The 23,884-nt window shown below is 41.2% G+C and overlaps 1 protein-coding gene across 2 annotated transcripts in view; it reads right to left on the bottom strand.

Moving 5' to 3' along the window:
- pgm5 (phosphoglucomutase 5) overlaps positions 1-21,985 on the bottom strand; it is a 41,216-nt gene extending 19,231 nt beyond the window's left edge. Inside the window, exons 1-7 of one of the 2 annotated variants that reach the window (XM_060930892.1) lie at positions 21,375-21,985; positions 19,110-19,272; positions 18,324-18,470; positions 18,086-18,211; positions 17,588-17,778; positions 16,022-16,176; positions 3,589-3,704 (exon numbers count right to left, since the gene is read on the bottom strand). In XM_060930892.1, the coding sequence (XP_060786875.1) occupies positions 3,589-3,704; positions 16,022-16,176; positions 17,588-17,778; positions 18,086-18,211; positions 18,324-18,470; positions 19,110-19,272; positions 21,375-21,632 (1,156 nt within the window). In that variant the 5' untranslated portion in view covers positions 21,633-21,985. The remainder of the gene's footprint in view (positions 1-3,588; positions 3,705-16,021; positions 16,177-17,587; positions 17,779-18,085; positions 18,212-18,323; positions 18,471-19,109; positions 19,273-21,374) is intronic. The other variant, XM_060930893.1, reaches the window with a different exon arrangement.
- Between the last annotated feature and the right edge of the window lie 1,899 nt (positions 21,986-23,884).

Here is a 23,884-nt window from a genome sequence, read left to right as displayed (position 1 = left end):
ACCCTCATCTACTGTTTTAATGCAGCATACAGTTAGAGACTAGCTCAGGGCTTTTCAAAGTGTGGGGCACGCCTCCCCTAGGGGGCGCCAGAGTTCTTCAGGGGGGGCACAACGTGAGGAAAAATAAGCCAGAATAAGTTACTATTGCGGACATTTAGTGAACTTCAGCTAGCCTTTGCCAGAGACAAAATGGATCGATTTTTAGTACCTAAAGCTACAGTGAGTGAGGAGACAGAGTCTGGGCCAAGCAAAAAAAGAAGGAAGTATGACCACGATTATTTAAAGTTTGGATTTTCATGGACTGGATCTGAAGATGCTCCACTGCCACAGTGTGTTGTCTGCCAAGAGGTGCTAGCTAACGATGCTATGAGATGTTTAAAATGTGTAAAACAAGATGTTTTTAAAAAAAAAGCACAGATGTTTAAAATGTGTAAAAAAAAAAAAGTTTTTAAAAAAGCACAGATGTTTAAAATGTGTAAAAAAAAAAGTTTTTAAAAAAGCACAGATGTTTTAAATGTGTAAAAAAGAGGTTTTCAAAAAGCACAGATGTTTAAAATGTATAAAAGAAAAAATAAAAATGTGTACAACAACCATTTTTTTAAATACAAATGGAACATTAAAGGTCCCATGGCATGAAATTTTCACTTTCTGAGGTTTTTTTACGTTAAAATGAGTTCCTCTGACCTTCTTAAGTCACCCCAGTGGCTAGAAATTTCATAATGTGTAAACCAAACTATGCCCACCCTTTGTCAACATTTGAGAATGGCGCGTCAAAAGGCTCTTCCCTTTACTACGTCAGCAAGGGAGATGATCCCCACGCCCCCCCTCTGGATTCCTACCCACTGTACGGATTGCCCGCCCAGCTCAAAAGTTGCCACCATATATACGTCACTTCAATTTTGTAGTGAGGAGACCATAGAGGACACAACAACATGGCACCACCTAAGTGAGCGAAACATGGAAATTGCGCTGTACATGGATGTGACAACACAGAAAGGAGTCTGTTTTTACTGCTGACGGGAGAGCCCCTGAAGATGCAGTGGCTTAATTTTATTTACTCCAATAATACGCCGTCGAGTCTACCTAAGACGGTGTATGTTTGTCGGAAGCATTTTCCTGATGAATGTTTCCACAACTTGGGACAGTACAGGGCAGGTTTTGCACATCAACTGTCACTGAAGCCTGGGTCCGTACCAAGCATCCCTGCCGCATCAGCCACAAACAGCGAACAAGTAAGTGTATAACTGTTAAGTTGTTTTGCTGTGTTTTAAAATCGGTGTGTTAACCTTGCAATGGCTACATTAGCTGTGCAGCTAACCGCTTCCTGCAGTTAGCCAGGTACTCTGCGCTACAAAACCAAAAAGCATGCAGCATGCTCTGTTAAACTGAGTTTAGTCTGGAAATTGACTGTAACTTATGAGTTTATGTTTTGCCGTGTTTTAAAATTGGTGCGTTAGCCTTGCAATGGCTACATTAGCTGTGTAGCTAACCATTTCCTGCAGTTAGCCAGGTACTCTGTGCTACAAAACCAAAAAGCATGCAGCATGCTCTGTTATAATAGCCAATCAAAACAGTTTTTACAAAGACACCCACATTCTTTTTTTTAAGTCACTCATTCATTTTATTTGTTTGTTTGTTCAGTAAAAACCCAAACATTTGTTGAATTTATTTTATTTCCTCGCGTCGCACCTTAATGACGTCAGCGCGCGGTATTTTTCCCTTCGCGGTTTGTTCCTTCTCTCTCGCCATAGTAAGACACCCACATCCGCTTGTTCTGACCCACTGGAGGTAGCGTCACAGTGCTGTTAGCCAATCAGAGGTAACACGTTTACATGTCATGAATATTAATGATAAGAGCTGAAATCCTGTCGTTCTCCCGCCACCCGCTCCTCCCCCAAACTAGAACAGCCTGAAACAGGAGAACCACAGCATTTTTTTCACCAAAACCGGCTCACAGGGCATTCATTCATACTAGAGACCACCGCACAATTAATGAAAAAACGATGCCATGGGACCTTTAAGTATAGCAACAACAAAAATTGTAAGGGGGAGGGGCGCTGTTGTTTATTTGCTCTCTGAGGGGGGGCTGACTCTCCCACACTTTGAAAACCCCTGCTCTAGCTCATTTGTGTTACATGTATTCTAGTTCTTCATCAGTGTCAGTTTCTGACCGGATATTTTTAGTTGATGGACTGTTTCTCAACTCTGCGCTGAGAATGGTCCACCATTATATTACATTACTGGCATTTAGCAGATGCTCTTGTCCAGAGCGATGTACAAGATACCCAGAGCAGCCTGGGGAGCAGTTGGGGGTTAGGTGCCTTGTTCAAGGGCACTTCAGGCATTCCTACTGGTCCAGAGAATCGAACCAGCAACCTTTTGGTCCCAAAGCTGCTTCTCTAACTATTGGGCCATGGCTTCCCACCACCCATATAATAACAGTCTGATCCTCTACTGGTGCCTTTCCACACATAGAAGGTAGAAGGGGACTGACATATTGTGCATAGCAACAGCTCCAGTCAATAACTGTTCACCTACAATATGACATATGTACTACAGAGTGTAAACAAAAAAATGGCCAATGTGTTTTCTTAACGCTTACATAATTCACTAAACATCAATAACAGGACTATGGCTGATGACATTACTCTTCCAAACTTTCTAAACAGAAATAATGGTCCGGCCTGAAGAACTGATTGAGCGTGTGTGTTATTTCCCTTGGTGTAATGCCCATATATGGGTCTAGGAGAGCGCGATCTCCAGCCGTCTCTAAACAATGACTCCCATCTCCTTCTCTTCTGTGCTCTCCCTTTCTTTCTCTCTACTGCCTCGATCTCTTTATCTCTCTCGTGACTCATCAGCAAAGGAACTTTTCTGAGACTAGAAGTATTTGCCAGCAGAGAGCACTCTTTCTCTCTGAGGTTAAATGATTCACTGCCCTGTCTTCCTTTTATAGCAGAAGAATGGAGGAGGTTCACACTGTGGCTGAAGTCTAACACACATTATAAATGCAACATTGAGGCATGTCTGAGGTGCTGCTGCTCATGATCAGCGAGTCTATGACGCTATAACAGTCAATGTTTGGACAAGATCGAAGTAACAGCTACTGGTGGGCTTCATAGACACCACGGAAGGCCTTCAGCAGACATTTAGCAGGCAATGTGGTGTGCAAAGTTAGTCTCCAGAGATGTACCACTCAGCGAGCAGTGAAACTTTAGCAGTATCTATGGACCCAGCTAGTAGGGGACACTATTATAACGTTCAGAGAGTATATCGAGATGTTGTGAAAAGGTTGGACTGTAATGTTCCAGAAATGCATCAAATGTAATATTAGTTTTCTTCAGTGTTATTAGAATATTGCTCACACAGGTCTCCCAGTTAGATAAACACTATCATCATCATGGCAATGCTAGTGTTAGTGTAACTAATGATGTTGTAGCATGAATATTTATAAAGCTTACGTAAAATAATTCTCAGAGCTGCAGAAAACTTGACAGATTCAGTGTTCTTGGAACACAAAGTTCTTCGAACCATAATATTCAGAATGTTCTCTTAATCTAAAATGGTCAGCTAGGAAAAAATGTTCACCTGTTCCAAAGCTTTCCTCTCCACAGAAGGAGCACCTGCCCGAGTCCATCAGGTTCCCAAAAAACCTCCAGCCTGCAGGGGTTTCATACAAAGCCACCTTCATAGCCTTGGCCACCCTGTAAACGAAGAGCAGACATGAACATCACCGAGCACAAACCAGCCTGTCTTTGAGGAATGTATTGTAATATTTGCTATTGTTTGAGGTTATGACAGGGTGGCATGGTGGTGCATCAAGTACAGTTGAAGTATCTCAGCTCCAAGGTCCAGTTTAACTTGAACTGAGTTTCTGTCTCTTTGGACTTTCTGTGCATGTTCTCTCTGGGTTCTCCAGTTTCCTCTCATTCCTACCCCCAATTGCACCCAATGTTCCCAGGATCGGTTCTGGATCTAGCTGAATATTTAAATAATATTGGCTGGTATTTTTTGTGGTATATCAGATATATTCCATTCACCTAGCATGATACTGAATGAGTCAAAGACAAGTCGAAGACGAGTTCAATTAGCTGAATGGAATATATCTTATATACCACGAAAAAAGCCAGCCAATATTATTATTATTTTACATACACATTCAGTGGAACAATTATCAATTTTTCTAGTTTTTTTTATGTCCACTGTTATGTTGTTTTTCTTGTAAATATATGTGAAGAATATCTAATGAAGTTTTGGTAGCCTTTTGGGTGTTCAACGTGTCTTTCTTTTACAAAATTCTCTCAAAATCTTCCGTATTTAACGAAGCAAACCTGGCAGCCATGTTTGTTTACAAATTGTCACAGTCGCTCGCTCACGTGGACGTTTTGTGTGTAATACGTATCTTATGGCATTTTCAATTCACGGCGACAGTTTACTGCGGGTGCCGCCGGCAAACAAAGAAATGCTTCTGTGCATGCGCGGCAGAAAACTTTCTCACTGAAGATTCACGTCAGCTCCGATGTGTGGCGTCATGTTGTCTTGACAACCATGCAATATCGTAAACCATATTCAATGCTCATTCTCCATTGGGTAGAGTGATGTAATACACGTAGGATAAGCGATATGCTAACAATATTGCATGCTATCAAACCAAATGAATGAAACCCGCTAGAAGGGAACAGAATACATGTTTTTATTCCATCAAAAAAGTGTCCTGTATACAGTATATAATAATAAATATGAATAAATGAGAAGATAACTGGGGCGGTGCGGTGGTGTAGTGGTTAGCACTGTTGCCTCACAGCAAGAAGGTCCGGGTTCGAGCCCCATGGCCGGCGAGGGCCTTTCTGTGTGGAGTTTGCATGTTCTCCCCATGTCCGCGTGGGTTTCCTCCGGGTGCTCCGGTTTCCCCCACAGTCCAAAGACATGCAGGTTAGGTTAACTGGTGACTCTAAATTGACCGTAGGTGTGAATGTGAATGGTTGTCTGTGTCTATGTGTCAGCCTTGTGATGACCTGGCGACTTGTCCAGGGTGTACCCCGCCTTTCGCCCGTAGTCAGCTGGGATAGGCTCCAGCTTGCCTGCGACCCTGTAGAACAGGATAAAGCGGCTAGAGATAATGAGATGAGATAATGAGAATGAGATGAGAAGATAACTGTATTGTACCTGATGTCACTCATGGCTTGAGTGAAGCTATCTATGACTAAGCCATCAGTATATTTGAAAAAGTCATGTGTTTAATGTTAAGATTTATATGTTTATGCTCACAACTGCAAAATGCATTGAACGCTGAACGAGAAAAGAACCTGTGTTAGAAATTAAAAATGTATAACATAAAAAAGAAGACCTTTATGACGAGAAGCAAGAGGATAATCATTAGGATAGATATGAAAGACAGGAAAAAGACATTGAACTACATCTACATTGGCAGCCATTGTGATTATGCATGAAAGTGAAGGATAAAGATACACCCTCTTTTTCCAGTGCAGACCATCTCTGTTTTGCATAACACTCTTGGTCATGTAGCAGATTGTGACCTTTTGAGCTGGGGATAATATGAAAATACCGGTTACAGATGTGCTAGCTTAATAAGGCAGATGAAACTGGAACAAAGCAGGCTAACCTTTTACCTAATGTTTGGTTTGAGCTGAGGCCAGTGTTAGATCCATGCATGAAGGAACTACAGTAAGGAGATGATGAAAGAGATGAAAGACTAGGAGGCAATGCAGATGAACAATCTGCCAAGAAAGGAAAACAACGATGTTCAAATTTCACTACTGATCACTTTTACTTTCACAAAAAGGGCACAGTTATATCAGTGATGATACCAATTAATTCTGGAAAATTATTCTCGCATATATTACATCTGGGCGGCACGGTGATGTAGTGGTTAGCGCTGTCGCCTCACAACAAGAAGGTCCGGGTTCGAGCCCCGTGGCCGGCGAGGGCCTTTCTGTGTGGAGTTTGCATGTTCTCCCCGTGTCCGCGTGGGTTTCCTCCGGGTGCTCCGGTTTCCCCCACAATCCAAAGACATGCAGGTTAGGTTAACTGGTGACTCTAAATTGACCGTAGGTGTGAATGTGAGTGTGAATGGTTGTCTGTGTCTATGTGTCAGCCCTGTGATGACCTGGCGACTTGTCCAGGGTGTACCCCGCCTTTCGCCCGTAGTCAGCTGGGATAGGCTCCAGCTTGCCTGCGACCCTGTAGAAGGATAAAGCGGCTAGAGATAATGAGATGAGATATTACATCTGAATTCACTGTAACCAGACTTGATAAACACACTTCCTCTTCCAGATGTTAAATAGACAAACTGATTGATTCTGAATTATGTGACCAAAAAGGTGTACAAAAGACATCAGACACTTTGTAGCATCACTCAAATGAATAAACAGGCATCTAACTGTATCCAAGTTTATCTGGATCCACTTATTTCTACTTACCCATCTTCTCTACTGCTTGTTGCTCTTGGATACCCAGCTACATAGATAACTATTTTCAGACACTGTAATTTGGTGTTAAGAGGCGGGGGGGGGCAGGAACGGAGCAGAGCTGGGCCACAGCTGTTTACTCTTGGGTGAACTTACTAAATAAGAGTAAAGCAGAGTTATTTGCTTGGGGACGGGGGCCTGGAATAGACATCCTGGCATAAGGACACTGGATTTCTGAGTCTTTGACTAGTTGATGACTTATTCTCATGTCTCTAGCCAACACAAGCAGCACATCCAACCATGCTCACTAGGATGCCATCATATTTTGTGTTTTCAGATTGTAAGAGAGTGAGTAGATGTGCAAAAGTGCCTGTGAGCCAGTGAGAGATACAGACAAAGACAAAAAATATATATATTCTCAGTATTTTTTTTCTCCCTAAAAACAATGGTGTGTGTTTCCAAGACCACACCATTTGGAATAAGACATGATTTTGTGGAGTTTAGTGTTCGCAGCACTTGGCTCTGACCCCCTTTTGGCAACAGAGTTTGATTTGCGGCCCACAAAAGCTTTGGCGAAACTGACAGACAGGCAGATAAGCTCTGTAACAGTGCTGTGCAATCTGTCTGTAGGAAACGTCCTCATCCTCCTCCAATGCCCTAAGATGGCTGTCGTCTGTGTTTGTGAACTATTTATGAGATCAAAATGCTCCCAAGTGCAATGGAACATCTTAAAAATGAGGATGCAATTCCCAGCATGGCCTTCCCCACTAATCCCCACTGGTTGTGCTGCTACGGATAAATGAGTAAACACACAAATAAACACAGATGCAGGAGAGTGCAACCACAACCCTGCTAAAGGTTGCCTGGAGGAGAAAAATCCTAGCAGAATCCTACATCAAACCATTCCAGCTTGTTTAGTTTTGTGCAAAACAGAAACTTTTTAGTCACTTAATTTTGCTCCACTACAACCTTGGAAAAGTGCCCGTGTGTTCATTTTGACATTATGGCACAGTGCCTCCAAATTTCGACACTTCTTCTGCTAATATGTTCTGTTTTGTAACGCTTCATGTCTGTAATTATATGATGCATACGCATATTATGGTGCATACAGAGGACAACTAATGAAACTCAACTGAAAGAAAAGTGAACTTATCACTGACTGGTGACGCAGTTTCAGCCCTTCGCCCCTCCGGAGTGGAGAGCAAACAGGCAGATGTTTCCTCTCTCCATAGTCACCTTTCATAACACACACACTCTCACATATGTGTACACTCCAAGCATAACTTACCAAACACTGGGCCTTAATAATAGTGTGTGGACACAAGCACACAGACACATACTCAAGCACATGCATGCATATCTTCTTAAACAGACACACACACTTATCGCTAGTGCTGGAGCACTGCTTAAACACAAACTGCTAAGTGGCTGAGCATTTAAACACCCAGATACACTTGTGACTGTTCAGTGCCTAAAAAGGCTTCCAGCAGAAGAGAGCCCACGCTCCAACACAACATGAATTTCCACAGACAAACCCACCTAGCGTTTCCTCAATACAAACTCAGATCCAGCTCAGACATCAAGAATTCTCCAAGCCCTCCTTGGAGCTAGCTTTGTGAATACAAATTAAATCTTGGAAAAAAAAACAGCCTTCACTGGAAATTTGTTTTAACCTCAAATGAAGAATAGTTTGTGTCTGAAAGACTCTGTGATATATAGTGTACATATTTTAATCATCATGAAACTAATGATCAGAGATTTCTTCACTCCAGAGTGCTGCAGTGCAAAACGTTGATTTAGTATCCTGTCGACAAACCACAATTATCACTGACAGCTCTGCAGATGACCACAGTTTCTCCCTACCGTGGTCATATGGAACTGTTAAAAAGAGACAAAGTTTGAATTTATAACATTTAAATTTTATGGTAAATGTTTTAAATTTCAATAGAAGAAATTTAAATATATTTTACAGATTAAATCCAGAGAAGACACACATTCTCATTCAATGTTTTTTGCTTTATTGTTATTCATTAAAAGACACTTCATATGTTAAAGTAATGATGGATGCCATTTCTCCTTACTTAGTTGAGTGGTTCATGACATAATATGGATTACTACAGTTGTGGAATAGGGATATTTACTGTATTTTTATTATTTACTATTTACTGTTTGATCTCAAACACATTACGAAGGCAAGAAATTGCACTAATTAACTTTTGATGAGGCACATCTTTTCATTGAAAAGCATTCCAGATGACTGTCTCATGAAACTGGTTAATGCCAATAGTGTGCAAAGTGTCATCAAGGTAAACGGTGGATACTGTGAATAATCTAAAATATGAAACATATTTTGGTTTTTTTAACACTTTGTTGTTTACCACATAATTCCATATATGTTCCATATGTTATTTCAGAGTTTTGATGTCTTCAGTATTTTTCTACAATGTAGAAAATAGTCAAAATACAGAAAAACCTATGAATGAGTAGGGGTGTACAAACTTTTGACTGGTACGCGCTCTCTCTCTCATATATATATATATATATATATATATATATATATATATATATATTTGTGTGTGTGTATTTGATGTGTGTGTGTAAATATTTCAGAAAGAAGGTTTTTTTATCTTAATCTCTCCCTATTGAATTATGTTGTAAAGCCTATTTCCTAAAACGTAGTATTACGTAGTCTCTACATAAACAATCCTTTAAATAACATAATGATTCATGTTGAAACTCTAACTGTCTCCTGGGATTTTTTGTTTACAGATGTTATGTTTAGTTTTCTTAAAATGAGCCTTGAGTCATTTCTCAACCTTTGAAGGATGGATAGCCACATAATTTCACACACTGCTTCATAGGCTCCAAAGCAAGGCCTTGACATCATATATATTTTTTGTTGTAAATACCGTATATTTTATATATTTTTGTTGTAAACATATATTTTTAATATACAAAATACTTTCCTATTTATTGTATTGTATTGTAAGTGAAGTTTCAGACATGAGTAAAGGAAAGTACATGGCTATAAATTAATATTTTAACATGTATAAATCACAGGGTGGCACGGTGGTGTAGTGGTTAGTGCTGTCGCCTCACAGCAAGAAGGTCCGGGTTCGAGCCCTGTGGCCGGCGAGGGCCTTCCTGTGTGGAGTTTGCATGTTCTCCCCGTGTCTGTGTGGGTTTCCTCCGGGTGCTCCGGTTTCCCCCACAGTCCAAAGACATGCAGGTTAAGTTAACTGGTGACTCTAAATTGACCGTAGGTGTGAATGTGAGTGTGAATGGTTGTCTGTGTCTATGTGTCAGCCCTGTGATGACCTGGCGACTTGTCCAGGGTGTACCCCGCCTTTCGCCCGTAGTCAGCTGGGATAGGCTCCAGCTTGCCTGCGACCCTGTAGAACAGGATAAAGCGGCTAGAGATAATGAGATGAGACAATGTCCCTAGGTGCTGCCATCTTACTCTCTTCAAGGTTCAAATATCACGCTCTGAGTACAAATCGTGACGTCACCGACTACAAATATGACTTACCAAGGCTAGAGGAGCTTGTGGACACATCGCTTCTAAATTGTTGTAAACAACCCTAAAGATGTCAGAGTGTCAAGCATTTGGGTGTAAAAATAAGACCAATCATTGATCACCTTATGTGACATCTTTTTGTTTTTATTCACTGAGAAAATCTTTTTAGACGTTGCTAGGGTAGTGGGATTATTGACTCATATCTGTGTCAGTATTGTGTATGTATGACTTCTCTAAGTGAGATTTAAACTTCATAAAAGTGAAGTTTGTTGATTTGTATATTTTGTTGCCAGTAAAAATCACATGATCACGAAAAATTTCTGATTAGATTTCTAGAATTAGAAGCCTTTATTTATCACATATACATTACAGCACAGTGACATTCATTTTCTGTATTCAACCCATCTGAAATAGTGAAAATGCGTGCATGTGCGCACACACACCCAAACGCTTGACACTTGGGCATCTGTATGGTTGTTTGCAACAATTTAGAAGCGATGTATCCACTAGATCTCAGTCTCAGTAAGTCATATGAGAAGTTGGTGATGTCATAATTTGTACTCAGAGCATGTTATTTGAACCTTGGAGAGAGAAAAATGGCAGCACCCAGGGACACTGTTTTTCTTTTAAAATACAATCTGGACACAATATACAGGTACAAATATGAACAAGTGAACACTTGAACATGTCTTGTATGGATATTATTTGTCAGGATAAAGGAATTTACTTTTTGGGTTTTGTTTGTCTTTAAAACTGAGGTAACCTACTGTGTGGTGGAACAAACGGTAACCGCTCACTGGTGTTATTAATCAAGAGATAAAGATTGTTGATGCAGACTGGATGTTCAGGATGCATCGGAACTGTTTGTGCATTTTGTATGCTCTTACTGGCTCACTTGTAACTCTGGGCTTTGTTATTATTTAATTTGAAATCTGATTACATTTAAATGCCAGAATTTCTCTCCATTTCTTTGCATTTGTTTTGAAATTCATAAAGAAACCTGGAGTGATCCAGAGTCTATCCTGGGAACACTGGGTGTGAGGCAAGAATACACTCTGGCAACATGCACACACTCATTCACACCTCGGGGCAAGTGTAGTGTAGTGTAGTGTAGTGGAGTGGAGTGGAGTGGAGTGGAGTGGAGTGGAGTATAGTGGAGCGTAGAGTAGCCAGTCCAACGACCAGTGACCATGTTTCATGTTTTTGGCTTATTGGAGCAAAACAAAGAACCTGAATGAAACTCCAGGTTCATGGCCACAGAGAGAACACATGAAACTCCACACGGACGTTATCCCAAGCTTAGGATTGAAGAGGGGATGCTGAATCCATCTGCCACCTATTTTTATGTGTTGTGATTTATACATCTCATCTCATTATCTCTAGCCGCTTTATCCTGTTCTACAGGATCGCAGGCAAGCTGGAGCCTATCCCAGCTGACTACGGGCGAAAGGCGGGGTACACCCTGGACAAGTCGCCAGGTCATCACAGGGCTGACACAGACAACCATTCACACTCACATTCACACCTACGGTCAATTTAGAGTCACCAGTTAACCTAACCTGCATGTATTTGGACTGTGGGGGAAACCAGAGCACCCGGAGGAAACCCACGCGGACACGGGGAGAACATGCAAACTCCGCACAGAAAGGCCCTCGCCGGCCACGGGGCTCGAACCCAGGACCTTCTTGCTGTGAGGCGACAGTGCTAACCACTACACCACCGTGCCGCTAGGGACATTGTTTTTCTTTTAAACTAAAATCTGTATATAGTATACAGGTAAAAATATGAACAAGTGAACAATTGAACATGTCTTGTATGGATATTATCTGTCAGGATAAAGGAGTTTATTTTTGGGTTTTGTTTGGTTTTAAGTGTCTTCCTCAAGGGCACAACAGAAGTGTGGTACATTTAGTGTAGGATTAGAAACAGGAACAGTCTCATACCACACACACACACACACACACACACACACACACACACACACACACACACCGGTTCCTGGTGGGGAGCTCTGACCCACTGAGGGCCCCATTGAAGATTGGAATAAACTGCTGGATTAACTTCACACTGAGAGCTAAGGCTGATGTGAAGAACCCTGAGTCCTGATGGAAAATGTGACATCAGCTTGGAAACAAAATACCTTTTGCGCACAATGAAAAAATAACCCCTCTTGCATCGAGCAGCCGTTTGCCCTCTGTCATCTTCAGTCAAGAAAAGCAGAAGAGGTTGTGCAGCTATTATTATACGCAAGATACCACAGCTTGAGGATGACTCCAGTTTCTATTCCTGATAGCTTTCTGCATCTGTTTCCCCCAAAATTAACACAGAATCAAGATCATTTTCAGAGTGGCATATTTTGTTGAGCTTTGGGCTATGGTGCAGCTTAATGTATGTGCAGGACCTTGAAAGTGTTTTAATTCCTCTTGTCAATCATCTTATAGATACACCTCCAAGACCTTTTACCTCAATTGCAACCATGCAGGGTTCCCGCTAGCGCTCATCACGCTCATCATTGACATACATAATCCATGAGTGACGAAGAGAAAATTACTAGCAGTTGTCACAGTGACAAATGTGTTTGTCATCTTTATCATTATCATAAGGCATCTTTTATAGAAATCCCTCCACAAATCCCTCTGCTTGCCAAAATCCAACCCCAGTAAAGAGACAGCAGGAAACCAGAGTGTAAACAATGAGCATGTGTTTGTGACCAATAAAAACTGACTACACATAATGACCAAATGAGCGCCAAGCTTTAGACCAATCGCAATGCGCCTTAATCGGCCTGGTGTGGTGGTGTAATTATCTCTGCATGAATCAAACAATGGCACAGTCTAAGCTGATGAAGTTTTTTGGACGGGCTTCTTCAAGCACTGAAGATGATTTAAGAGCTGAAACAGCCACAGGGGAGGCACACTCAGAGCCCCAACCGTCCCCGAGCACACCAGACAGTATCAGTAATACAGGGGTCAGTAAAAACACCAAAGTGAAAGTGCTGTCAGCCACGGAAAGCAACTGAAAGGAGCTATGTTTCAGGTGGCATGGCGTGTTGAGTTCCCATGGCTAATGTATGATGGAAAATACGGTGTCATTCTGTGTTCGGTTTGTAAATTGACGGGAAATTCAGATTCCTTCACTGTTGGTTGTTCCAAGACTCTTCTCGACTCTGTTCAATTGTAAATCAAGTTTTGCTTTGAAGTAAAGGCTAAAGGGAGTCCTAATACCTCTTTAGAATAATTCCATGCTAAAATAACTTGTAAGCTCAAACTAAAGAGGTTTATTTGAGCTTGATGGTACACATGGTACACAAAATCAAGTCTTTTTTTTTTATTAGTGGCTGGAGTGGAGCAAAAATCCAGCTAGGCCTCTCCATTGCAAATTTTATATGTAATGGAGAGACCTAGCTGTATCTGTACAAATATTTGAATTGTGCCAGTTTGGTTGGTTTAAACCTGTATTAAGTCCACTTTGATAAGTTGGTAACTAAGAAAAAATGCAGACTAAGTGAAGAAAAAAATAAGAAAAAGTGAAGAATACTTCTTTGAATTGATTTTCCAAGGAAAAAATTGAAGAATATTTTTCAGAACCCAGGGGGAACGCTGAACATGGACAAAATTAGCAAAGGCAGTGTTAACAGATAATACTGTTGTTGGGGAAAATATGCTTCAAAATGTGTAATGATGCCATAGACAGACAGACAGACAGACAGACAGACAGACAGACAGAAAGAAAGAAAGAAAGAAAGAAAGAAAGAAAGAAAGAAAGAAAGAAAGAAAGAAAGAAAGAAAGAAAGAAAGAAAGAACGAACGAACGAACGAACGAACGAACAAGGGGACTGATTTTCCAATACCTGTTGGCTAAATGAGCCCTAGTTCTCCTGGACAGTTAGAATTGCTTTATCCTGGTCAGGGTTGCAGTGAATTTTGAGCCCATCCTTGGAACACTGGGCACCCTGGATGGATGCCAGTCCATTGCAGGGTTACTATACACACATTTAAACCTAGGGGTTATTTGGAGTCACCAATCCATCTGCTATTGCTTTTGGGAGCTGGGAGGAAACTGGAAAATCCAGAGGGAGCTCAAGTAGACACAGGACTCCACAGAGCCAGTAATCTGAGCTCAGGATCGAACCAGAGACCCTGGAGTTATGATGTGGCAGTGCTACCTACTGCACCCCTGTGCCATCGTTCACAGCCAAGATATTCGTAAATGTTATAAACTGTTCAGATCCATGAATATAAAGTCCACAAGGAACAATGTGTTCAGTATGTTTTTGGTGTGTTACTGTGTTTATACTGTAGCTTTCCCATAATTAATCTATTAGAATGAGACAAGCAGTCAATAATCCAAATTTCTAAACTTGCTCTTTTCATTCCAAACCATTATTAAATCAACAAATCAGTGAGTTATTTGGCATGTCAGTATTTCACATGTTTATAACTAAATTTGTCATAACTGGCCAAGTACAATAAGATGATGGAACGTTAGCAAGCAAACATCAATAAACTCTGCTGGCCATCAGAGAGTAGATTCTACAGGGCAAAAGGTGAGGGCAAGAAGTAACAAGCCACTCCAATAGTTTGTGGTATCTCTGATGCACCAAAGACACCTTTAAAAAGTATATGTCATACCTTCTCATAGACTGCTTGCCAAAAATGGGATGAAAAACATGACAGTTGATTATAAATAAAGGGTGCCAAGATTTTTTTTTTTAAGTTTGGGCATGTGTATGAAACATTGAAGTAACACAGTGAGCCAAATGATGAGTCATTAGGAATAAGCGAGGTGTGTTCAATGCAAGGAAATTCTCTAATACAAGACAAGAAAAAGCAACTTGGAAAAGGATAACGTCCCGTTGTAAATAAAGCTGTCACATTCTTCTGTTATAGACGCTTTCCTGTCAGATCTAAGAACTTGTCAAATGCCTGCTTTCGGGCCTGACATGCAGTTCTTAACAAACTACAGTCGATAATATGATTGTGTCCTTACAATCGCATCATTTCCTTTATAATAGGGTTGGGTAACATTACAGTAACATTACATAAGCCAGGCTTTCGAATGATGGAGCTCAGAGTTATTTTTAGGCTGGTGAGCGATGTGTGGAGAAGCATCAGGATGAGCTAATCCTGTTCACTCCTCACTCCTCAAACCACCATAATTTCTGTTTCTATCACTCCAACTACTTCTTTTGTCCCCTGACTGATCCTATCATTCTCAGAATACTTCTGCTCACTGATTATCTCCATACACGCTGAAGTCAGGGCTGGTTTCTGAGAAACCGTCCACTATGAAAAAAAGTCCTAAAAGATGGTTTCCTTCCTAATCTCTTAACACATCAGTTATTTCAGTAGGAGTATAACAGATCAGAGAGCCTGTTTATTAACTGACCTTTAGCATTACGTGAATCAGCTCCTTGATCCACCACAGAGGGTAGATCTTCACTTTTACTTCTCTCAGTTGTAAAAACGTTAATTAGATAAATTAAATCAGTATTAAATGTAATTCTGATTCACAGTGTCAGATTCCATACTGTACTGTCATAGTACTACTTGTATTAAAAAAGACATATTTACAGTATATACATACCTATAGATTTCATAGACAATGAAATACATAGAAATATAAAATATAGAGTGACTCCCAGTTTTTTTTTTTCTAACAATCACTAGGAACTTTGTGCTGTAATACTCAATGACCTGGGTTACTAGTTTTCAGTCAGCATTATTTTCACCTGGGTGTGTTGAAAACAGGATGCTCAGAGGAGCTCGAACTCAATGTAACTGAACAGCTGTTCTTTCAGGGGTGGGGGGGTAAGAGTATCTACATTTGTGCGTCTACTTACTCGCAATCATGAATTAAAGCCAGTTGTGCTTGGCAAACGTTCATACTTTTGATATATGGCTCACACAGAAACAATCCTATGACATCTCTCATTACTAACATTACAGGGTCTTGGCTGATGTTGTGATTAACCACAGTGTTGTTCAGGTTGCTTTTATTTATGATAGAAGAGATTCAAGTTGACGCTTTTGTGTGTGAATGATGTAATGTGTGTTAATGATGATGTGTCTCTGACCTGTCCAGAGCCGTGCTGGTGGGCATGCTGCGGGCGAAGCCACGGATGCCCACCTGCCTGAAGTAGGGAATGCAGGACAAGTTGGCAGCCATCACTGCCAGTGAGTCTGATGGGTTTACGAAGAAACCATTCTGACCAAGGATCATACAGCGATCCTGCACACATATAGAGGAACAACTACTTATTTTTTTATCCTGCTATTGGAAGTACAAAAAGATCAGTTCAGAAGATCACTAATTCTCCAGTTGAGTGAAAAAATACATATACTTACAATAAAAGAAGAATGCAAGGAAAGTTATTGTAACAAAATTACTTTGAGTGCATAATGGTTACCAGTTGTTCCTTTACTGACAGAAGTATCAAAAATGGTCTAATATTGTATTAACAATCAAGAATGTTCAATTTGCCAAAATATTTTGGACAGTTGTCTTATTGTCATTCATGTTATCCTTGTTTCATTTCAAAACCATGGGGAATACAAACTTTTCCTGTATGCAGATGTCATGAGAGAAAATATTGGTAGGAGACAAGAAAGAAATATACAATTGCTGTGAATTAGATAATCATATACTCTCAGAAAACAAAGTACATCATTGTACCTTCATGGGTACAATGGCTTGTCACTGGGGCAGGACCCTCTAAGGTACTTATTTGTACCATTTATATATTGATTGGGAACATATATGTATCTTTTTGACCCTATGAAGTTACACATAGTTACCTTGAAGTCCAATAATGAGCCCTAGGGGGTACATTAGTGTAGACTGTACCATGGGGTACAGAAATGGACTCCTACTGTACCCCTATTTCTGACACTGTATGTTTAAACTGTGTCTATTGATTTTCTTATCCCAATAAGCTTTATATTTAAATTTCAACAGCAAAAAGGACTTTCCACCATAAAAAGACTTTCCATCATAAAAAGACTTTCCACCATAAAACAGCAGTCATTTCATTTAAAAGGCTTGAAATCGCAAACATCTCTATTAAAAAATGGCAACAATCAAGCTTTAATTCAGTTTTAATAGTTCTGGCTAGTGCTGTTAGAGACAAAGGAATTGTGGTAAAAGAAAACATGCAGAAATGCCTTATAAATATGTTGTTCAGTAATTATGAAAAACTTTTTTTCCTCAGATTTTCTCCCTAATTTCGTCATGGCCGATTACCATCCATCAGGCAGCTGGCCCCAATCACAGGACAGCTATCAACCAGAGAGGGAGAAGTCTATCATGTGCTTCCTCAGAGGCACGTGAAGCCAGCCGACCATATCTTTTCAAACTACTGCTCATACAGTGTCGGCGTGCAGCATAACACACTGGGAGGAAAGCGCTAGCCACCCACTTCTGCACACATGAGCTCACAGACGTCCATGTTTGGCTAGTGTCACAATGACTGATAGGGGAGAGAGAGGGTATGTAACTCCTGCTTGAGAGTATGGCCAATTTTGCTCTCTTGGGCTCCCAGCATCTAATCATCTGGATTAAAACTCACAATTTTACTTTTCTGTTGTACCATTCATTAGCTCCATGAAATTGTTGAAATAATGAAAGTCTGAACAACTCTCACCCCATCTGCATCAAATGCAGCACCAAAACCAAACTCTCCACCCTTCATGGACTCCATCAACGATACAGCAAACGAAGGGTTGGGGTTGGGGTGCTGGCCCCCAAAATCCTCCAGAGGAACACAGTTAACCGCAGAGTTTGCAGGAGCACCAAGTTCATCACACAAGATTCTCCTGACATAAGGTCCCATCACTGAAACACACACCAGTAGGATTCATATCAGATTCCAAGCATTTTGGATATTGCAATGAATCTTGTAGATATAATCTCACAGAATCTTGTATGCTTTTACAGTTCAATAGTTCTTTTAGAGTTCATTGAATAAACAGGGGGCTTTAGCTTCCTAAAAGGGTTTTAACCTTTCCAGTAGATAAACACTCTGCTTTAGCATTTTACATAAAATTTTTAAAGATTCCCCCAGACAGCGAAACCGAAGAACCCTTTCAGGGGTGCACATTCAGGAATGCTTCTAGGGAAAAAGTCAACAGAAAGTTTCTACCTCCATTCATTGCATCTATTCGGATCTTCAGCTGCTCTGGCCCAGTCAATAGACTCTTAATAGCACCAAAATCAAAGATCCCACGAAGCATATTCAAGTAGATTTCAACAGAATCCACTATCTCAACTGCAAAATTAAAGATAAGCCTCACACTTTGCTCTTAATACATGACAATGAAGAAATCATTTTGTATCTTTATGTACATATGAATACAAATGAGGTAAATCTGAATGTAAACCTCGAAAAGGCTTGAACTTGTTCTCTAGATCAAAGTCCTGGCGTCCCAGGCGTGACAGGTCGATACGTAGTTCAGGGCAGATGGCAAACTCTTCCAGGGTGCGGCTCACCTGGGAAATCCTGTCCATCACTGTGTCTGGAGAAGGGCCTGCAAAAAAAATATATTACCATAAAAAGGTCATTTATGGATGTACATAATTCAGCTGACTGTAAAAAAAAAAAAAAGTCCAGCATAAATAGCACAATAAAAGCTTTCAGTTAAAGCTCAAGCTCAGTTTACATTCTGTGATTTATTTATTTAGCCTGTTTTGGTTGAGAATTGGTTAAATTTTGTTCCAAAATGAGGCCTTTTGTTTGACCATAAAAATCCGTAGTCAAGGTCAGCCCTAGCTGACAGAACGTACTTTCATTAACTGCACCATAAATATTAGTTTTATGTTTTGCCAATGTTTATAGAGATTCATGATGGTCAAGTGTTGAACAGGAAGTGTAGCATGCCCATAACTTGGCCTACTCGCATCCTCCAGCAATATTTCTTCATGATAGCATGTTCAAAAGTATTATTATGCTCCGTGTTGTGTTTCGTACGGCAAATTCATCATAATCAGATATGACAGACACTTTGATCGGAGAATTATTACATTTCTGAGGGCAGATGTCACAGAAGGTGTAACCCATGGTGATACTGCCACTGCTTCTATTTTAAGATCAACCCGTAAAGTGTGATATTTGGATGTTAAATATTTCAAGCAAGAAATATTTGACCTCACACATGCTTTCTTCTCACCTCCATTAGCTACATTGAATTTGATACCAAAGTCTCCAGCCGGGCCTCCTGGGTTATGACTGGCAGTGAGAATGATCCCACCAATGGCTTTTATCTTCCTGATGATGCAGGAGACAGCCGGCGTGGACAGGATGCCATTGTGCCCAATCACCAGGCGCCCTATCTGTGAAACAAACGTCATGGGTTGTTACAGCTGTAGCTGGTAACCAATAATGTAATTAATATAATTATAATAAGATTGGACCAAGCAGTGTATCAATATACCGTATGTAGATCATATTGATTTACATTTTGGTGTGTGTGTGTTCTTCATGATCCTGTCTAGCTTGGTCATTCTCATATTTGTTATATGTTGCTAGACAGCTGAAAGACAGTGGACTGGAGTGGTTGGCTTTAAGGAGGCTACAGCTGTGACGAACAAGCTCTTGGCCTGGCATGCAGAGGTTATCATAGCAGACATAACTGGCTCTGAGGTAGACTTTAAAACCTGTAACCTTCATTGGTGCCAGGCACAGCTACTGTTGCATTCCAGAGCGACCACCACATCCCTCCTAAAACACACAGCCACTCAGTGTCTGGCATTAAACTGACACGAGGAAAGCATTTTACATAGAACAGAGTGACGATGCTTGTGGCTGTAACCAGAGCTCTGACCTCAGGTCAGCTGCTTCAACGCATTCTCCGAGAACTTATTTTAGACAAAGGTCTGTTCATTGATCATTTCTCGGTATGAATCACTGAACAGGACTGCTTATTACCTCATTTCCACATGCAGCGAGCTGGACATCACAGTTATACACTGACTTGTAAAGCTTTACATGATCGGACACTTTCTATTAATAGCAAAGGATCTACCCAGGCATTTTTAATGATGACAAAGAGCACTGTCACTCTTATGTGTCTGCTATTGATGTTATGCTAAGCTAATCTGTCATTCATTAGGCGAGATGCTTAGCTTGATACTTTCCACTTACTGCCTGAGCTGGCTAGATTGAAACATCGGGAGTGTGAAATGGATTCCACCAAACCCTCTAAGCAGTGTATCCATATAAGGTGGTAGTTTTGTATACACACACTACTGAGGAAATCATGGCCTGAATGCTACATTCCATGAAGACTTTACAGAGTTTATAACTGTGTAAGGGAGACAGTGAGATACAGAGGGAGATTCCAGAGTGTGGTGGGGTATCATACACAAGTGCTAAACATACCATGCATAGATATTTGTGATTGACAAGGGATATTATACTGTACTTGCACTGGTATGATCAAACTAAATAGGACAAATGCATCAAGGCTAGTCATGGTAAAGGGTAAAAGTGATCTGGCTCTGGTCCATCTCACATTGGGTTTCCCTCATGCCCCTGCTCTGAGCTGGAAGTGCAGCAGAGGGAAGCAAAGCGTGGGCAGGAAGAGGCTGGAGGAGGGACGGCACAGCAGATAAGCACATCATGATGATCTTAGCTGGACCAGCAGGGAAAAAAAAACTTGTACTTTGTCCAAACAGTTTCTCATGATGGGATTATTGTTAATGATGGTGGATCTGCTGCCAAATGGAAGATTAGGATTTTGTAAGTGGTTCTTTTTACAAATGGCCTAAAAAAATACCAAATATAGGCAAGTGAAAACCCTCCACCTTTATCAAACTCCTTTTACGTGGGCAGGGATGACAGTATAAACATCCCAGTGCAAGGTCATGCACAGTGAAAGTATGATACCTGAAAGAAAATTTCTGCAGAACATAAGCAGGAACTAATGAGAAAAGTACAAAACATTGCTATCAATACTTTCATTGGCATCAGTTCTGGCAGGTGCACTTGAATATCACATACAGTATTAATGGCTGTTAAGTAAACCTGCATGCAGAGAAGAAGAAAAAAGCCTTAAGATTAAAGTTAAGTCCCATTGATGAAACAAAAAAAGTTATATGTAGAACCCTAGAACAGAGAGTTTCCTTATCAGAGGGGACAAAGAACCTTTTAAGGAACCATTAACTGCAAGAGTAACAAATTAGCTCCAGTTTGAGCAACAAATTGCTCAAACTGGAGCTAAATGGAATAAAGGAATGGCTAGTAGCATAAATTTTCCAAAATTCTGTAGGTGTTGCCAAAACTTGAAGACAGATCTGAGACAAGTATTGCATTACTGTGGCTGATTAAGAGATAAAGGTTGCCCAAAGAACACTCTGAAGACCCCCAGGAAGGTTTTAACTACTCTGATTTCATAGCCATATTATATTTTAACCGTCTATTGAACCTGCCTTACCCCATTGGCAGCAGACATCTGCACAATAACTTCGATTGCTGCTCGGCTGAAGTATCTCCCATCGCTGCCCACCACCATGGTACATCCTTGACGGTCCCTCAGGTCGATGGAGGACAGGACACTCTGGATATAATTCTGCAAATAGTTCTTTCTGCTCTCAAACACAGTGGTTTTCTTGCGCAAACCATTAGTCCCAGGTCTCTGGTCATCAAATGGACTTGTTTGAACAGTCAGTACCGGTATAGGGTTGGTTTCCATGATGTTCAGAAGGTTTCAGAAGTCTGCTTCTGTCTCTGATGAGAGCTTTGAGTAAATGAAGGCTGGCGCTCCTCAACACCTCGAAAACTCCTACGTGCTTTCAGAGTTCAGTTGCCTCCAGTGACAGCTGACTGGGAAACGTTTGGGTTGGTTTTTTTTTCCCCCACCAAAATACTTTAAAAATAAAGTCTACTGTAGCAGGATAACAATTTATTAAACTTCAGATGAAGTGAATACTATGGAAAGTCCAACAAAAGCTGGAGTTAGGTTGGAACCCCGATAGTGTGCTGAAAGAGAAATCAAAGAGAGCTACAGAACTCATTGAGTCGGGGTCGAACCAAGACAGAAATAGAAATAACTCGTGGACTCTGGGCGTGCGTGCGTGCGCGTGCATGCGTGCGTCAAGAAATAATGCAGGAGCGCAACTTTGAAACCGGACGCCTGTGCTGCAGATCATCCAGTCTGGAGATCTACGGACACCTGGCGCCCTCAGAAAGACACGACTCAAAAAACAACTAAGCAAAATGAACCTTAGGTTGATCCAAAAGACTGTAGGATTCATTTCTCTTCTTCTATCCCTTATATGACTTTTAGCATGATCTAAAAAAAAAAAACCAACCTGTGTTGTGTTGTGATCAAATCTCTTAGACATATCTACAATAGCCTATAGATACATCCCTACTGTTATGTTTGTAAACAGATATTAGACATGCATGGCGTGGAAAAGGGTGGGAGGAATCATCACCAGGCTTCCGAGTTCAAACAACAAAGTAAAAAAAAATCCCTTTAATCTACAGCCGATGTCCTATACTGTCGTAAACCAAAGTCCGCGCCTGATGATTGTATTTCACATGCTCACACGCCCTCTTGTGGACAATTCCATGCATTACTTATACGCATAGAGACTAGAGACAAGCTTGCTTTATTGATTGATTGACTGATTACCATCAGTAACAGACAGTAATGGGACTCACTGTAAATTTCCTTACCGTTTTCATATTCATAGACTATTTTCATTCATCTTCAGTTGCTTTATCCTGATCAGGGTCACAGAGTCTGTCCCATGAATACTGCGCATCCATACTGTAGCCGCAGGCAAGCTGGAGCCTATCCCAGCTGACTATGGGTGAAAGGCGGGGTACACCCTGGACAAGTCGCCAGGTCATCACAGGCACAGAGACACAGACAACCAATGGTTGTCTGTGACACATAGACACAGACAACCATTCACACTCAAATTTACACCTACGGTCAATTTAGAGCCACCAATTAGCCTAACCTGCATGTCTTTGGACTGTGGGGGAAACCGGAGCGCCCGGAGGAAACCTACACAGACATGGGGAGAACATGCAAACTCCACACAGAAAGGCCCTCGTCGGACACTGGGCTCGAACCCAGGACCTTCTTGCTGTGAGGCAACAGTCGTTTACATGCACATAGAGAGAATCGAATTTCTGCCGTTGCGCGACTGAAATCAAAGTTCAAAATGCCATGTATGCACCTTAATTCGGCTGAAATTGAACCGAACTTGATTTCTCAGAATCGAGCTACACGACCTAGATTATGCGATTTCTGCCGAGCTACTTAGTGCATGTATACCCTATTGAGCTACGTATTCGAGCTACTTACTTCAGCACTGCCCCTTCCGGGAGTGACGAGACCACAAGCGGGAAACACAACAGCCTCAGTCGGCATGACAACGGCATGAATCTTTTCTTTTTGTGACATTGTTTGCACTGTTAAAACTTAGCTCACTTACTGTATCACCAAATACATCTGTACAGCTGTTGCATAGCTGTGAATTGTGTACATAAACAAGTCACTGTATTTGTGTGTGTATATATATATATGTGGCGGCACGGTGGTGTAGTGGTTAGCGCTGTCGCCTCACAGCAAGAAGGTCCTGGGTTCAAGCCCCGGGGCCGGCGAGGGCCTTTCTGTGTGGAGATTGCATATTCTCCCCGTGTCCGCGTGGGTTTCCTCCGGGTGCTCCGGTTTCCCCCACAGTCCAAAGACATGCAGGTTAGGTTAACTGGTGACTCTAAATTGACCGTAGGTGTGAATGTGAGTGTGAATGGTTGTCTGTGTCTATGTGTCAGCCCTGTGATGACCTGGCGACTTGTCCAGGGTGTACCCCGCCTTTCGCCCGTAGTCAGCTGGGATAGGCTCCAGCTTGCCTGCGACCCTGTAGAAGGATAAAGCGGCTAGAGATAATGAGATGAGATGAGATACCCAACATCTGAAGAATGTCA

This window comes from Neoarius graeffei, chromosome 10 (genome assembly GCF_027579695.1).
Source record: "Neoarius graeffei isolate fNeoGra1 chromosome 10, fNeoGra1.pri, whole genome shotgun sequence".
NCBI lineage: Eukaryota > Metazoa > Chordata > Actinopteri > Siluriformes > Ariidae > Neoarius > Neoarius graeffei.
The sequence above is the reverse complement of the archived record's forward strand: the minus strand, read 5'-3'. Positions and strand labels throughout refer to the sequence as shown.